The 17,718-nt window shown below is 31.0% G+C and overlaps 2 protein-coding genes across 2 annotated transcripts; one reads left to right on the top strand and one right to left on the bottom strand.

The window, feature by feature from the left end:
• Positions 1 to 2,795: 2,795 nt before the first annotated feature.
• On the top strand, positions 2,796 to 5,925 carry LOC11410085 (laccase-3). Its single transcript, XM_003615813.4, has 6 exons — positions 2,796 to 2,920; positions 3,010 to 3,161; positions 3,289 to 3,533; positions 4,031 to 4,159; positions 4,366 to 5,301; positions 5,550 to 5,925. Exons 1-6 carry the CDS (start codon positions 2,831 to 2,833, stop codon positions 5,678 to 5,680), a joined length of 1,683 nt encoding a protein of 560 aa, XP_003615861.1. The 5' UTR covers positions 2,796 to 2,830; the 3' UTR covers positions 5,681 to 5,925.
• Positions 5,926 to 7,870: 1,945 nt separating this feature from the next.
• Positions 7,871 to 12,047, bottom strand: LOC11411115 (probable terpene synthase 2). Its single transcript, XM_003615812.4, has 7 exons — positions 11,892 to 12,047; positions 10,833 to 11,115; positions 9,950 to 10,322; positions 9,620 to 9,838; positions 9,402 to 9,540; positions 8,415 to 8,663; positions 7,871 to 8,239 (listed from the first exon to the last, which is right to left on the bottom strand). Exons 1-7 carry the CDS (start codon positions 11,982 to 11,984, stop codon positions 7,946 to 7,948), a joined length of 1,650 nt encoding a protein of 549 aa, XP_003615860.2. The 5' UTR covers positions 11,985 to 12,047; the 3' UTR covers positions 7,871 to 7,945.
• Positions 12,048 to 17,718: the final 5,671 nt, after the last annotated feature.

The following is a 17,718-nucleotide window of genomic DNA, read 5'->3' as shown; positions in this document are numbered from 1 at the left end:
TAGTTATCCTCTCCCAATGGCCGAACTTAATCTCTTCACTTTTAAAATTTGTGTCTTAAACAATTGAGATTAGTGATACCTAAATTTTAAGTGAAGAGATGAAGTCCGGTCTTTGTGCATGTATGTATGGGTCGGTATAATCTAGTTTTAGGGAGAAATCAAAAAAATATGAACCAATCAAAAGTAGTTAGTTTAGTTTGATTTTTCCAATATATTTTTTAAAAAATGTTGACAAGTAAATGGATCAAGTCTTGGGCGATGCATTTTAAATACTCGAACCATATTATGTTTGACTTTTATATTTTCCAAACACATTTATGTACACGACTAAGATATTTTTTGGCCTACCAACAAATAAGATATTTTTTTATCAAATTTTCTAAACAAAAAATCACATATATTAAATTTGTTTTAGACTTCACTTACTATTAAAAATTATTTGTCCAAACCCGTTTATACATTTGGACATTTTTCTACCTAGTGAGGGAATGTGTTAAATCCACTCTTTCCCCTATTATTTTTGTAAGCAATTAAAATTTCATATTGTGCAAAAGTAGGTTTAATTATGAATGGCACTGTTTCATCTACTAAATTTAGTAGTCAACTAAAGTTGAAACTACTACTCTCATGCCCACCGAACCATACCAAAATCGAATCCGACATTAACTGCCCTATTGTTTATATTTCTTTTCTGTTATGGTTCCATCCTAGGTAGAAAAGATCCTCATATGTTTCAGCTTATGATATTGCCGTTTGAATTGTTGAACAGAAATTTAATTTCACTAACCAATGGTCACATCATATTTTTTTACTTGAAAATTTTAGTTGCTGAAATGCTCCTTAGAGTTTAACATGACGGGTCTGTTTGGGAAACTAAAAAAAAGAGTTTTTAGCTTTTAGTTTATAGTTTATAAGTTCGTTTGACAAAAAAAACTCTGTTTGATAACACTTTTTCACCATGAGCTTATAGCTTATTTCACGAGCTTATAAGCTATTTTTCAGAAGCTATTCCAAGTAGCGTTTGAGCTTATAGCTTATAGCTTCTCACTTTTTCTTCCAATTTTACCCTTATTATTTCATTTAAATTGTATTTTTATCCATTATAATTTTTATAATAAGCTACGTAATAAAGACTACTATCCCTTTATTCCAATTTTTGTATATATTTCAGCTGGCCTTTTTTTTTTTTTTTTAAATATATACCTTCGTTTTTTTTTTTTTTATGAAACAAAATACTATTATTCTATTAGTGTTACTTTTTATTTTATTTTTTTGAGGTAAGTGTTATTTTCTTTATTCTCTATTATTAGTATTACTCTATTAGTGCTACCTTTTTTTTTGTTTTTGAGGTAAATGTTATTTTCTTTATAAAGTAGAAACACTTAAATGATAATAAATATAAGATAAAATTTTAGTGAATAAAATTTAATTTAATTTATAATACATAGGATATATTAAATTAATAAATTTAAAGTATTTTTTTAAACAAAAATTAATTTACAAAATTACAAATACTTAAATTAATGATATAATTTTTATTATGAATTAAGAATACCCTTTATGTCATTTTACATTTATCAGCTAGTTGAACCGCTATTTTTACCAAACACTTCAGTTAGCTTATCAGCTAAAAGCTACCAGCTAGCTTATAAGCTAAAAGCTATCAGCTATCTTATCAGCTATCCACTATTTTTATCAAACAGAGCCGACATCACATATACTAGCATAATGGATTAATGGTGGAGCTGTAACAATTTAAACGGTGTAATAAAATGTTAGCATTTGACATTTATAATATATACTCCATGCGATCTTATTTAGGATAAACAATTAACTTTTTAGATATATTAAATAGTTTACGTATTAGATATATAATTTATTCAATATAATTAAAAAATAAATTGTTTATTGTAAAAGGTAAATAACTATTACATCATGCATTGTTTCAGAAAAAGGTAAATAACTATGAACTAGCTTTCATTAAAAAAAAAAAAACTATGAACTAGCTAACAATTTCATAAAAATAAAATAAAAATAGGATTGATCTTGAAGGTGTAGCTCAATGGTACATGTTGGGGCATTGAATTGAATCTAAGTATTAAGAAGGAGGTTCAAAATTTGATCATTGCATCCAATAATTGCTTTCTCCTCTACTTCCAATAATTCCTTTCTCTCCTAATAAAATAACCACTAACATATACCACTTGCATTTGTCTACAAACTCGAAGTGTGTTAATCTCGTCCCTTGACTTATATAAGTAATGGTATTTTGAAAGAAAAAAATAACCTATATTTTTTTTTTATAAATCGGGTATACTTCATGCTCGCAACTACAGAGATTAATCACTCGAGTCTTGTGAGACCCAAACGAACGGTAAATTCTCTTAGATTTTTAACGTTGTTATATGCCCAAGACTGGATCCGAACCAAAACCTTGATTAAGTTAGAAGAGATTCATGTTTAAATTAACAAGGAAACATAATTTTGTTAGCATTTGACATAATTTTGGTAAAAAAAAACTTATAGTTTAGAAGGCTTATCATAATTTTGTTTCTCATTATTAGCTTCCCAAATTAACAAGGAAACATTTTCCCAAATTGTTTTGGTACACAGCTGATTGCGCTAGTGGGTGCACCAAATCCCCTGAATGGTTAGACTAACTATCCTAAAATATCATTGGACCCTATTTGACTTATTAAATAATGTCAAAAAACCAAAACAACAAAGTTTAGGATTTCTATTCCCACTTTATCACACTATAAATAGATCCAATTTGGACTAAATGTAACATAACTCAAGTAACTCACATTCAACAAATTTTGTCACAACAATGAAGACTATCTTATGCTACTTACTTGGTTTACTTACTATCATTGTTTCATTTGCTTCAGCTGCAGAGAATCATTACCATCAGTTTGTTGTAAGTGTTTGTTTGATGATCATTGATCACATATATGTTTGTACCAATTTGCAACTGTATTAACTAACTTCAATGGTTGATGGAAATAGATTCAAACTGCAACAGTGAAGAGGCTGTGCAAAACTCGAAGGATACTCACGGTAAATGGACAGTTTCCTGGTCCAACGATCGAAGCTAGAGACGGAGATTCTATGGTGATCAAAGTAACAAATGCTGGACCTTACAACATCTCCATCCACTGGTAACTATCATCGTCACTCGTCCTCATTATTGTCTTAAACACTTGTATGATAAGCGCTTAATTAACCCGTTTATCCAAGCATTCACTATATGTTACTCGCAATCTTCTTATGTGTCTTGTGCAACAGGCATGGGTTTAGGATGTTGAGAAATCCATGGGCAGATGGACCTAGTTATGTGACTCAATGTCCAATCCAACCAGGAGGAAGTTACACATACCGCTTTACGATTCAAAACCAAGAAGGAACACTATGGTGGCATGCTCACACTGGTTTCCTAAGAGCTACTGTCTATGGAGCTTTCATTATTTATCCGAAAATGGGTTCTCCTTATCCTTTCTCTATGCCAACTAGAGAATTTCCTATTCTTCTTGGTAATCTTCAAAACCATCACTTTAGTATACTTAAGAGAGCTAGTTTGATGAACCTTTCGAAATAGGATTTGAATTGTGTGCAGTAAAAATCTCATGTAGCCACGCAGTTAGCCACATGCATGGTCGATTGGATCAAGATTGGACGGTCCAAATTACAATTCAGATTTGGATATTTTTCAGAAACTAAATACCGAGATTGAAATATGGAACATTCGATCTTTATCAATGACCACTGATATGGCTCACTCACAGCGTGATCTTATAGCATTGCGACTGCACGCAACCCAAATCCCTAAAAAAATAAAACTTAAAAAATCTTACAAAGATTATGAGCTTTTCTAACAATAGCTTTTTGTACAAGTAAAAATTAGCTTTTGCATATTAACTTTTTAGAAACTCTCTAGTTTAACTTCTTAATTAACACTTCAAAAGTTGCTGTTAAATTTTTATGAAACAAGGAGAGCCATATTGACAGAATGTGTTTTTGTGATACATAGGGGAATGGTTTGATAGAGATCCAATGGCTCTCTTAAGACAAACACAGTTCACAGGAGCACCTCCAAATGTATCTGTTGCATACACCATGAATGGTCAACCGGGAGATCTCTACAGATGTTCCAGTCAAGGTTTGAAATCATTCTAATTCGCCATTACTTTCATACATCGTTTTAAATTGCAGCTGAAGTCGCAGTTACGCTGCAAATCTTTATATTGCAGCTAAATGTCGATGATGTGATCGAAACTATGATTTCCATACTGTTGCAAAAAACTCAAAATCATTTATATTACGGTTGCAGACAATAATTTAGAACTCATTTTTCCTACAATGCAGGAACCGTACGTTTTCAAGTGTATGCAGGAGAAACAATTCTCTTAAGAATCATCAACAGTGCACTCAATCAAGAACTCTTCTTTTCAATTGCTAACCATAGAATGACTGTTGTTGCTATGGATGCTGCTTACACAAAACCTTCCAACACTAGAGTCCTCATGATAGGACCAGGTCAAACAATCAATGTCCTTGTCACAGCCGACCAACCACCAGGCCGATACTACATGGCAGCACGCGCTTACCAAACCGCCATGAATGCTGCATTTGACAACACAACAACTACTGCAATTCTTGAATACAGAAATAGACCACCTTCAAGACCTATTTTGCCAGTTTTACCGTTTTTTAACGACACGGCCACTTCAACTGCATTCACATCACGGATTAGAGGTCTTTCCAAAATTAAAGTGTTTCAAAATGTTGATGTGAGTTTATTGTTCACTGTAGGGTTAGGGTTAATAAACTGCACAAATCCTAATAGTCCAAGGTGTCAAGGACCAAATGGAACAAGATTTGCAGCTAGTATAAACAACAACTCTTTTGTTCTTCCTAGAACAACCTCCTTAATGCAAGCTTACTATAATGGTGTTCCTGGTATTTTTACCACAGATTTTCCTCCTGTTCCTCCTATACAGTTCAATTACACAGGAAATGTTCCTAGGGGTTTGTGGACACCTAGAAAAGGAACCAAGTTGTTCAAGTTGAAATATGGTTCCAATGTTCAGATTGTTTTGCAGGATACTAGTATTGTAACAGTTGAGGATCACCCTATGCATGTTCATGGGTTCCATTTCTTTGTAGTTGGTTCAGGTTTTGGAAATTTTAATCCAAGGACTGATCCTGCTACGTTTAACCTTGTCGATCCACCTGTGAGGAATACTATTGGAACACCTCCTGGTGGATGGGTGGCCATTCGTTTCAAGGCCGATAATCCAGGTATAACGCATTTATATTACTCATACACAAAGATGTCATGTGCTCTATAGCACCGATACAACACTGACATGTGTGATAACATTCAATTAATTTATTTTTTAAAATTATTACTGATGTCAACGTGTCAGTATCATGTCTGATGTTTGTGTCAGCGTTTTATAGGTCATGTGCATGTTTTATACTAGGCTCTTAGCATTGTATATATTACTAACAAAATGTTTGATTTTTTATTCATTGTTGTAAACCAGGAATTTGGTTCTTGCATTGTCACATAGATTCACATCTCAATTGGGGTTTGGGAACAGCACTTTTGGTAGAAAATGGAGTTGGCCCATTACAGTCAGTGATACCTCCACCACCAGATCTACCTCAATGCTAAAAGCATCATTAATCCTAAATTATGTCACTGAATTATTTTACTCAATTATTGCTCTTTTTAAATACTTACCTTATAGATTGTATTTCTTTTTGTGATTTTCAAGGTCCATAATTGTACCAAGGTCAATTGGGACTTGAGTAGTTTATTTGTTGTTTTTGTCTTTCTTGATTGGGTTGTAACTTTTTAAGATTTTTAAAGGGAAAAAAAAAGTGTGATTTCTCATTAGTAATATTAAGAGTTTATTATCCTTTTTAATCTTTGAAGGAGAAGTGTTGCATATCTTTGCTTGCTTGGGTGTTAATACAAAGAAGACAATCCTCAATCCATATCTAATCTACAGAATTTAAATCAAATTTAACTAAATGATGCTCATAAACATAAGAAGAACATGTAACACGATTTAAAAGGTATAAAAACCTTATGAACAGGTCATGATGGTAACTACTAAAGCAAAGATTATAATAATTATTTATATCTCGTCGTGTTTTACATGTTCTGATCTAAAATAATTCGATTATAACTCTATATCTTTCAAGTAATTACTTAAATTACAGTTATTCATTACCCACAATAAAGTCCCAATTGAAGTAATAATAAAAGCACCCTATTTGATATGGAGGTAATAGGAATTAAGTTTGACTTTATTAGATAAACTTAATTTCAAATTGGATGTATATTTGTGATGGTACCCTAAAAGAACGTTAAGTATATTGATTCTACATCATCCTCTACGACAAAAGTTGTTTGTCGATAGAATTAGAGTATTCTTTCAGAAACAATATCTAATTCAGATGCTGGAAGTTATATAGAATTAGAGTATTCTTTCAGAAACAGGATGTTTCGACATGAGATAGTGGGAGTTATGTAGAATTTGAATTAAGTCAAATATCACAAAATAGGTTATGTTCGTAAATACTTAAAAAAAATTGTTAATTAAGTTTTTAGTCCCTATAAATATTTACAGTTTTGTTTTTAGTCCTTATAAAATAAAATCACATTTTTTAGTCCCTGTGACATTTTCTTAAGCATTTTAGGGACCAAAAATGTTGATGGAATTTTTTTGTAGGGACTAAAAATGCTAACGGAAAATTTTATAGGGACTAAAAGCACTAACGGAAAATTTTATAGGGATTAAAAAGTGTGATTTATTTTTGTAGGGACTAAAAACAAAACTGCAGATATTTATAGGGACCAAAAACTTAATTAATCCTATAAAAAAAACGGATCGACTGCATATGGTAAATAAGTGATATTTACATTTTTTTATCAAATAGACTATTAACTAGAATTTCACATATTAAAGTGAATAAGTACAAAACATGAGAAGGTCTAGTTCGATCTTAGTCATTTAAGTTACAAGATTTAATATTCAAAACATGATATTTAAATAATTGGGTTAAATATGTTTTTGGTCCCTACATTTTACGCGATTTTGAGAATAATCCTTACATTTCAATAAATGTTTTTAAAATCCCTACATTTTTCTTTCGTTGGTGCAATTGGTCCCTGCCTTCAGTGTCATATTGATGAAACACAAGCCATCATAACAAGTTCAAACCCACCCCACCAAATCTCCACCACAACACCTTCCACACCCGCAACAGCAAACACTTTCAACGATAACATCATCGCTTTCGGCCTCCAAATCTTTCCATCTAAACCAACATATTTCACTGGAAATGTCACGAACACCGACGATCTGCATCTACGACGTTGCGGAGAAAGACCGTGGTGAAGTTCCCCGCCGTTTTCCGGCGAGATTGAACCACCAACATTGACATCACGTTAGAAATTTGACAACAGGGACTATTTACGCTAACGGAGGAAAAATGTAGGGATTTTAAAAACATTTATTGAAATGTAGGGACTATTCTCAAAATCACGTAAAATGTAGGGACCAAAAACATATTTAACCCTAAATAATTTAAGGGTTTAGTTTATTTTATTTTTTTAAAAGAAACTTAAGGGTTTAGATGAAAACAAGAGAAAACTTCACCGAAAGAAACTTCTTCCGGTTTAAACCTCAGTCGTTGTATATTGCAAAGACTGTACCAACTCGGTAATGGTCATGGTGACATATATTTACATATTCTAATAGCGATAAATATAAAAATAACTCCAATTAAAATTTATAAACTTTCGAGATACATAACATTATGCTTACAACTTCAAACGAATTTCAACTCAAAAGAAAGTTCACACATGACATGTTTTCTTTATTCAAATTAGAAATACAATAATGCATAGAAAGACCAAAGTTACTGCTCAAACCACCACCGGATCTACAAGCAAAGCTTTAATGAATGTTTTCATTTCTCCTTCAGGATTCGTGTAGTTATCTTCATCTTTATAAAACACATCAATAACACGTGAGAGGTTTAAAATGCGTGTAAGAAAAGGCATTGGAATTTCTGTTGGCCTAAGACATTGCTTATTCATATCTTTCCAAGCATTGGCAATCCTCTTTTGACCTTCTTGAACTGAAGCTTCCCTAGAGACATTATACTTCTTCATGTAGCATTCCAAGAATGAGGACATATGTTCTCTTTTCTGTTCAAACTATATACAACGAATAATAATTCAAGTAAATTTTTACTTCCATTGAATTAAAACAAACGCATTGTCTCTGTGGGCTTAACTCAGTTGGTAAGGACAATGCGTACGAGATTCGAACTCCGAATACCAAAAAAAATAAAATACATTGAAAAAAAAGATTAAAATTTTATATTTATACCTCATTGGATGCAATGTCATCCATTATCCTGCCAATAACAATAGCAGCATTAACAATTTTTGTTTCATTTGATACCCACTTGATGATCTCCTCTGTGGTTATGTCTCCCATGCCAATGAAACTGGTACATATCAACAATGTGTAACCACATGTTTCTGTTGATAGGTGAATGTACTCTTCTAATGTTGGTTTGTAATTATTGTTTAACCATCTGGCCTCAGTCATATAAGCTTGAATGAATTGTATGAACTGCGCCATAATGAAATATAGTTATATAAGTATTTTTCTTTATATTTTGGAGTATATATATATATATATATATTCCAAAATATAAAGAAACTGAGTTAGCCATAAAATTAGAAAACATAACAAAACAATGCTAAAATTTGGAAATATACATGACAAAACATATCCATAAAACAATGCATAAAATAACATATCAGCCAACATGACCAGAGGTGTTCACATGTCTGCTGCACACAAGACCATAACTCCTGATATGCATATAAATAAGTGACAAAAAAATTGTTACAAATTTGTCGAATTTTCCATCGATATTTTTTGTATAGATGAAATGACAATAGCTATTAGAAATTTGCTTACGCACATAGAAAGGAGCACAGGTTTGAATCCTGATCAAGATGTCTAAAGTTCCATCACGATCATTAAGTTTTTTTTCTTCATAAAGCAATTGAAATTACATTTTTTTTTTCTAACTGGGTTTTTGACAAAACGGTGAATATGGTAATATAAATATGTAATAGAATACATCAAAATTATGCACAAATCACAAGTAAATTTTCAAAAAAATTATAATTAACATTTTAAATTCTTTTTAAGTGAACAAATAAGTTTTCAAAAAAAATATATATAAATAAAATTTTGACTAAAGCAATTGAACCGTACGTAGAAGCTTTAAAATACTTATATATATGCACAACCAAAAAAATATACTTATATATAAATAAAAAAGACGAAAATCCATACGGCTTTTTTGTAGTAGTTTATAGTATATGCTCTTCCACTTTTCTGCATTTCCTGCTCTATTTCTTCGTAAAGATCTAAGGTTATTTTGTAGAGAAACTTCATATAATCTGGAAGATCATCCAAACAGCTTATATCCCACCTGAAAATCATTTTCATTAAAATTTAGATGAAATATATATACATATATTTATATTTATATAAATAATGTGCTAACTGACCTTTCAATTGCCTTAGTAAAAAGTTCCAATTCATCAATTGTTCCGTATGCATCATAAGCATCATCAATGGCTGTTATTATGATGATTAATTTCGACATGAATTTTCTTCCTATAGAATATTGAGGCTCAAAAAATAGCCCCATAGCCCAAAAACTACCTTCCACCATCCTATCTCTTGCAAAAGGGAGTTTATTAGCTGCATCCAATTCCTTCCACCATCTACAAAGACCAAAAACAATAATAATAATAATAATCAGAAGGAGTAGTCTATATCAAATCACATTGATATTTCTTTCCTAGTTACGGTGTACGTATGATTCAAGCCCTTACTTGTAAAGGTTGCCGAATTCCTTTTGATGTATACTTTGGAGCATATTGAAATCTAGTTTCGCCAAAATAAGTAAGTTTTCATCATGCGAAGGATCCTCCTCGTATATGAAAATGTAGCTTCGTGCCTCTAGCCTAGGCAAGTTCTTGTGGAGAGCTTGCCTTAAGCAGTGTTTGACTTGTGTTACGCGAGGATGGCTCGATTCGTTGGCAACAAAGTCCAGGTGAGTGGTAGTGAAAGCCAAGGCATCTTCTAAAATATCCTCTCCTTGAACCATGAGATGTGTAGCTTCATACAAGCTTAACATCCCCTCAACATCAACAATAATTCTTTTACTAAATTTTCCTTGCTCATCCTTGAACTTGTTGAATACATCTGGTGTTTTATTAGTAAACGAGGACATTGAACAAACTCTTAGAGATATGAGGTTTAAAAAAATAAAAATAAAGCAAGAACGTAAAGTTTGGATGAACATAGTAATTCAATCTGTTTTCAGAGTAAGAAAATATAAACAATATAATTATCCGATTTTAAAATAATTGTAACTCTTATTTGTGTTTTATTTTTTTTGGTGTCCGGGGTTCGAACCCTGAATCTTGCATATATTATGTATTGTCTTTATCAACTGAGTTAAGCTCATGGAGATAACTCTTATTTGTGTTTGATTAGTATGTACTTACACATATTTCCAATTATAGATATAGCAATTAAGATTTATCAAGCCCTAAAGTTATTTCCTATGGTGAGATTTGATTAGATGACTGTATAAAACTATTTACAATATATCAATGCATATAATAATTTTTTTCTAATAATTGTATTAAACATAAGATTACTTGAAGACTGGTATAAAGAGAAATCAGTGTAAATAAGTCGATGGCATACTTGGTGAAACATGAAGTCCTTGTTGCCTCAACAACCTAAATAGCACAGCAAGAGAGCAAAGGTTGTCTTCAAAAATAATTATTTCTCCATTTTGAACATAATTCTTATGAATATGTTGCAAAACCTCTTCAATCTCATTTTCAAAATGATAGCTCACACCCAAACGACATATTGAATCAATTAAGTGCACTTTTTCCAAGGGATTCTTGGTGTTTGAGACAAGCATGTCCCTCACATTGTTTTTTAGCGTTTCAATTTGTGCTGCAATACTTTGATCAACTTCCTGTAACCAAAAGAGTGGTGAAAATAAATTGAGATGTGCTAATCGTTGTTCAAGTTGTGTTGAGGTGCAAAAGTATAAGTAAAAAGTTGATCGATCACTTATTTATATCAAGAAGAATTGTGTATAATTTACTCAACAATCATTAGATTAAAATTTAATTTGTGATAGTGCCACTTACAAATTTACTCACACTATTAAAAAACAAAAATAAGTGAGGGAAATTTAGAGAAGAAAAACGTGAAATTCCTCCCTAATTCCGTGACTAAAAAAAGTACAGAGGGATTTTATTTTTTTTGTCACTAACTTTTTCCCTTAATTTTGCTTTTTCTATTAGTGTCGTGTTATTAATTACTTCTTATTAATTGTTTGATAAATTATCAACAGTTCTTCAAAAGTAGTAAGGTCTTACCTTTATATATTTATGGTTCAATGTTGCATGCATGGTCAAAACATAATAAAATGCACGCAAAATAGAACTTTTTTTTGTCCCTTTTTATAAGACCACTTTTCTATTTTCAATTACATTAATTATTTCTTTACATACATGTCCCTATTTATTATACATATTTTTCTTCAATAAGCAATAAATAGCATATGGAAAACATAAACCAACTCTCTCTTAAGGATAAAATTATAAAAACAATAATGATTACAAACAACTTTAATACAAATATCACTTTCTTAATTCCCGTAATTTTAACAAAAGAGTCTTATATATAAGAACGGAGGTAGCATATACTTGTGTACCATATAATAATCTAGAAATGTTTACGTACCATAGATTCAGAAGCATATCGAAGGAAATAATCTCCCCAAACGCTAGGTTTATAATCTGCAACATTTCTATGCAAGTCAGATTTGGGAGCCATACTTCAAATTAATCAAAGGTGTTATAATAAGTGGCTCTCTTTTTTCAACTCTAAGGTTTTGAATTGGGAATGTTGGGCTAAAAGTGGATATTTATAGTAAACTTTCAACCATTTAAAAAGAGGCAAGTGGGGCTACTTGCCTATTTATTTATTATTGATTATTATTATAATGGCTTTCCATGCTTCTTTTTGAATGAGTGTTTCAAATTGTTTGTACTATAGCTCTGCTCTATTCGAATATAGATTTTCTTTTTCCTTATTTGGTACTACAAGATTAAGGGGTCATCTAATATGAAATCAGATTAAAAATGGACTGTATTATTTTTTAATAAATTTAAGTAAAACATTATATTTAATTTTTTTCTTCTTTTATTTTTATAACTTTCATTTCTTATTAAAAATAGTTCACATTTAAATCATTTATTAAAGGTCCACATTAGATCGACCCAGGATGTAGAACTAAATTTATAAAACGTTTTTTATAAAATAAGATATGGTTTAAGTGATTTATCATAAATGCTTATTAAGCAAGAAAAAGTGATTTGTTTATATATACTCAAGGAATTAATCTCATTAATATTGGCGGTACGTCCGATTTCACTCTATTATTGACCATGTTTGGATGACGGCTGAAGGCTTAATTTGGCGCTAACCTTCTTGTAGTTCTTGTGTACGCTGTTAGGTGGTTTTATTTAGGTGTGCTCTTGTTTATGTGTTGCCAATTGAAACTACAAAAATTTTATTGGTTTGAGTAGAACTGACTCAGATTTCTTAAACAATGTATCGGGTATGAATCTTGTCAACCGTAAAATATGGTTGGTGACCACCAATTAGGTTCTCCAACAAGGATTAATTATCGACAAAGTTAATGGATATTTAACATCAGTAATAGTCACAAAATCAATGTTATCTAAACTCCCAGGCGTAGGCTAATAGACTGATGATAACTACTACGCTGACGTGACACCCTAAGTGAGGTGCCACTTGTTTTTTTTTTTTTTTTTTTTTTTATCAAAAATTGGCCTTGGGGGGGGAGGGGCAAAACTACTACAGTTACAAAATTTAGGGGTGGTTTTTTATTTTTTTATTTTTTAAGGGTCAAAATCGCAACTTCGTGAAAGTTAAGATGAAAAAACTGTTATTAAGCCTAACTATTAAGGTCTATATTGATTAGCATGTGCTAACATTTTCCATGTTTCAAAAAAAAGTGCTAACATTTACTTATTAAGGTGTAAATTCAAAAAGCCAACTTTTCATCTAACCATTAGTATAGGACGAATATATAGTTGAGGTGTAAATTCAAGGATGGAGTCATGGACCTACAATAGAGTTATTGTATTTTCGTTCTTTAGCAGGTCATGCGTGTCGGGTAAAGATCATCTCCATTTATAAAAATAAATGAAATATGCAATTTGAAAAGAGATAGACACAAAAAATAAGTGGTGGATCTATCATTAAGTGAGTCTCACTATCATTAATTAATTTTAACCGTGTATGTGTCTATATCTCTTCAAATGAAACAAATGGAGAAAGTTATAAATAGAGATGATCTTGACCCGTAATAGCGAAACCCTTATTACGATGTGTATATGTGTGTGCACACTCAAAAATGGTCTAAAGTCAAACCCTTATTACGATGTGTAGCATGAATCAATCCGATTTTTACAATGTAATTAACTTGTTTCGCAAGAGTAAAATTATATGTGATTCATTGTTACTTTTAAATATACGTTTTCCTTCGTCAATTTTATTAAATATAAATAGGCTTAAATATTGCATTCGTCCCTACAAATATGGTCCGTTTAAGTTTTGGTTCTTGTAAAATAAAAATTCAGAAATCAGTCCCCGCAAAATTTTTTGTTTTTGAAAATAATCCCCGGAGGGACTATTTTCAAAAACAAAAAATTTTGCATGGACCTTTTTAAAAAACAAAATATTTTGCAGGGACCAAAATCTACAAAATGAGTTCAATCAGCGTGCGCCACGTAAGCATTTTGGTGACTTGTCATAACTTAAATGGGCCCAGGGGTATTTTTAAAAGACATATTTTTTTGCGAGGACTGATTTCTGAATTTTTATTTTACAAGGACCAAAACTTAAACGTGTCATATTTGCAGGGACGAGATCAATATTTAAGCCATATAAATATAACATTTATGTCATTTTTTGTTCACACGACAAATTCATTTCACAAATAAATTCACACCTCAAGATTGTGTGTCAATATTTTTAAAAATTTACTTTTTAAAGATGAATAAAAAAAGGTGTTTGAATTTCAAACCCTGACTCTATATATTATAATGCATTTTATATAGGCTTAAATATTGCACTCGTCCCTGCAAATATGACCCGTTTAAGTTTTGGTCCTTGTAAAATAAAAATTCAGAAATCAGTCCCCGCAAAAAAATATGTCTTTTAAAAATACCCTTGGGCCCATTTAAGTCATGACAAGTCACCAAAATGCCTACGTGACGCACGCTGATTGAATCCATTTTGTAGTTTTTGGTCCCTGCAAAATATTTTGTTTTTTAAAAAGGTCCCTGCAAAATGGACTATTTTCAAAAACAAAAAATTTTACAGGGACCAAAAACATTTTTCTTTTTTTACAAGGACAAAAAATTAAACGGGCCATATTTGCATGGACGAGTACAATATTTAAGCCTTTTATATATTATACGAGTTAAGCTTAGAGAGAGTATGTCACTATTATAGTCTACTAAAATGAGGGAAAAAAGTAACATACATTTGTGTTCTATCCTTAATTAGATTACTATAGACTTGCGTAGTAGTTCAATAAAAAAGTGCACGGCTACATGCTGAGCAATAAGCTATGCTACTAATGATCTTTTTATGTTGTCAACCAGTGCTACCTTTCTATTGCAAAATATATTGTTCCTTTTCAACCAAATTCTTAATCATAATCTTGTATAGATTAACATTGCTAATGATCATCTCTAATCACTTATCATATATTACAGTAATATAACTCTATCCTTGTCCTTGTAGTAAGCCTAAAGCGCACATATTTGACTGACTGTAGGCTGCTAACAGCCCCCCGACCGTATAGCCATCATGTGGGTTAGGTCATAATGCATGAATATGGACATTAGAAACAACATGGTCATAGATATAAAAATCTGTCTGGGCCACAATTCTTTTCGTTCAACTTTCAAAGTACATTTCTATATTATTTATTACATTTGATTATCAAGTACACTCTCGCATAGATATTATAAGTAAAAATCAACAATTTGAATCATTCATTAAATTATGTATGTGATCTATACTAAATACTATATAGATCATTAATTGAATAAATCTAAAAGGTAAATTTTTATTTATAATAATGAACGAAAGATGTATCAACTATTCATGCATAAGTACAAATACATGGGTATAATTATGTCCTCATTTATAACAGGTGTAATTTTTTTTCGGTACGGTAATTTTTCTTATCCTTACTTACATCATTATAAATTAGAGACAAATACGAAAAACACAACAAAGCAAGACATTTTAGTTTACTTTATGGATATATTTAATATGGACCTCTAGAAAATAATTTAAGGAAGAGCATTTATGATTTTAAATAAAAAATAAATTTTGATAATACAGTAGTATTCAACCAAACATTTAATCAAACACAGTACATTCCTTCAAAAAAAATCAATACATTAAAATATTGTCTCATGAGTTTAGCTCACTTGATAACGGATAATACATAATTTATGAAGGGGCTGGGATTCGAACCCCAAACACCCCAGTTATTTACTTTTAAGGTGCATTTTCTAGCCGCTATACATTAAAATATTGTCTCATGAATTTAGCTCACTTGATAAGGGATAATACATAATTTATGAAGGGGCTGGGATTCGAACCCCAAACACCCCAGTTATTTACTTTTAAGGTGCATTTTCTAGCCGCTAGGCTACTTAACCAAATATATATATATATATATATATATATATATATATATATATGGAAGAAACCCCAATGATAATTGTATTGAAAGTGAATTAGCTCATCAAAAGAAACGGTGTGAGTGAACCACTATAACAAAAGAAAAAAAGATAAATTATTTGAATTGAGAAAATAGAATAATAAAAAGTATTTTTTTGACAGAAGAATAATAAATAGTAAATAATATGATAAAGAAAAAAACAATAAAATTTCATGGATACTATAAAACAATTTATAATTTATGATAAATTTTGCTTGCAAAATGAATTTTGGTTTGAGAGAGAAGAGTGAGTATATATTACTCCATCAGTTCATTTTTAAATGTCGTTTGGATACATATTTTTGTATTTCTATTTAACTGCCGTTTTGAAAGTCTAAGGTTACAAATTATCAATTACACATTTACTCAACTACCCATTCTTACTCTTTTTCAATAAAATAATTTATAATATATATTTAAAAAATTCAAGTTTTATTTTCAAAGAGAGTTTGTTTTATTTTAAACGTATTGCGCTCTGGACTAGCCAAAAGCCTAGTCTGCCACAAATTAGGCCCAATTACTTAGAGACCCAACAAAAAAAATCCTACCATCAGGCATCTGATCCTCTCCGTCTCAATGGACACGTATTCAAGGGCATGGAGGTTGCTAATTTAATCAAGTGAATGGGCCTTGTTTGTCGGTTCTAGTAGTCGGTCCGAAACAGTAGCCGAGCATGTTGGTATGTCTCAAGAAAGTCATTATATGATTCGCCTAGCACATATTTAGAGTTGAGTAATTATAGAGCTCAGACATGGAAAAATGAATTTTTGAATAGACAAACATGGTTGGAAGACCTCATGGATATAGAAAAAGGTGAGAAACCACCCAAAAAAAGAACCAAGTCAAGTTAATATAATTCTATGTGATAGTGAAGATGAAGAATTTGAAGTTATTGAAGAAGATGAAGAGCCAATTTCACTAGATAGGTTATGACACTTTTTTGTTGATGTTCATGCTTTTTATGGTAGATATTGCACTAGCATAACTTTTTTGGTCGATAATGAACTGATAATTCTTTTGTGATCAATATATAAATAACATTGAATAAATATATGTACTTTTATGTATTATGTGGTGGACACAAGATCGACAAATTATGTGGATGATATATCCTACCTTTTATTTAAATATATATCCGGTTATTCCTAGAATTCATTTCATCATTTGTTTCATTTTATTTTACTTTGATATTTGTTCTTGTATCTACTTATCTCAAGTGAATTATATGTCAAGATGGGAAATTGAAGCTTATGTCTGATATGAAGCTTTCAAGCGGACAACTGATATTTTTTTTAACCCCATGGACGTGTTGGACAAGTTGAAGTCACAGCTGAACAGATACTTTGTTTATCTTGGTGAAAATTAAACAACATGTCATGTTGGTGTACAATAACCATGCATAGATCTGGGAGATGATAACGACCACCAGGGACGGACCCAAAATTTTTAAGCAGTGTAGGCAAACATTTCATTCTTAAAAACATAAATATACATTGTAATCTTTATGAGAGGAATATACATTATAATTGTTCTTTACGGTTTTTCAGATTTTAAAAACATTGAATGATTTTCTCACTTTTAATTCATCTCTCGTACGATTTCACATAAAATTCTTGATGAGACTCATAACTAAGAAAATTATTTTAATTAACGGTTACACTTGCGACAATTAATATCAAAGACAACTCTAAAAACAAATATATCAATTAAAAATAAACACTTCCAAAATAATAA

This window comes from Medicago truncatula, chromosome 5 (genome assembly GCF_003473485.1).
Source record: "Medicago truncatula cultivar Jemalong A17 chromosome 5, MtrunA17r5.0-ANR, whole genome shotgun sequence".
Taxonomy (NCBI): Eukaryota; Viridiplantae; Streptophyta; class Magnoliopsida; order Fabales; family Fabaceae; genus Medicago; species Medicago truncatula.
This window is presented reverse-complemented; position numbering and strand designations above follow the sequence as displayed.

Coding starts and splice junctions, on each gene's coding strand:
- LOC11410085 (XM_003615813.4), top strand. CDS start 2,831: ATGAAGACTATCTTATGCTACTTACTTGGTTTACTTACTATCATTGTT. Junction 3,162..3,288: donor TACAACATCTCCATCCACTG/GTAACTATCATC, acceptor CTTGTGCAACAG/GCATGGGTTTAGGATGTTGA. Junction 3,534..4,030: donor AGAATTTCCTATTCTTCTTG/GTAATCTTCAAA, acceptor TGTGATACATAG/GGGAATGGTTTGATAGAGAT.
- LOC11411115 (XM_003615812.4), bottom strand. CDS start 11,984: ATGGCTCCCAAATCTGACTTGCATAGAAATGTTGCAGATTATAAACCT. Junction 10,323..10,832: donor AGGACTTCATGTTTCACCAA/GTATGCCATCGA, acceptor ATAAAACACCAG/ATGTATTCAACAAGTTCAAG. Junction 9,541..9,619: donor TTTACTAAGGCAATTGAAAG/GTCAGTTAGCAC, acceptor AATGATTTTCAG/GTGGGATATAAGCTGTTTGG.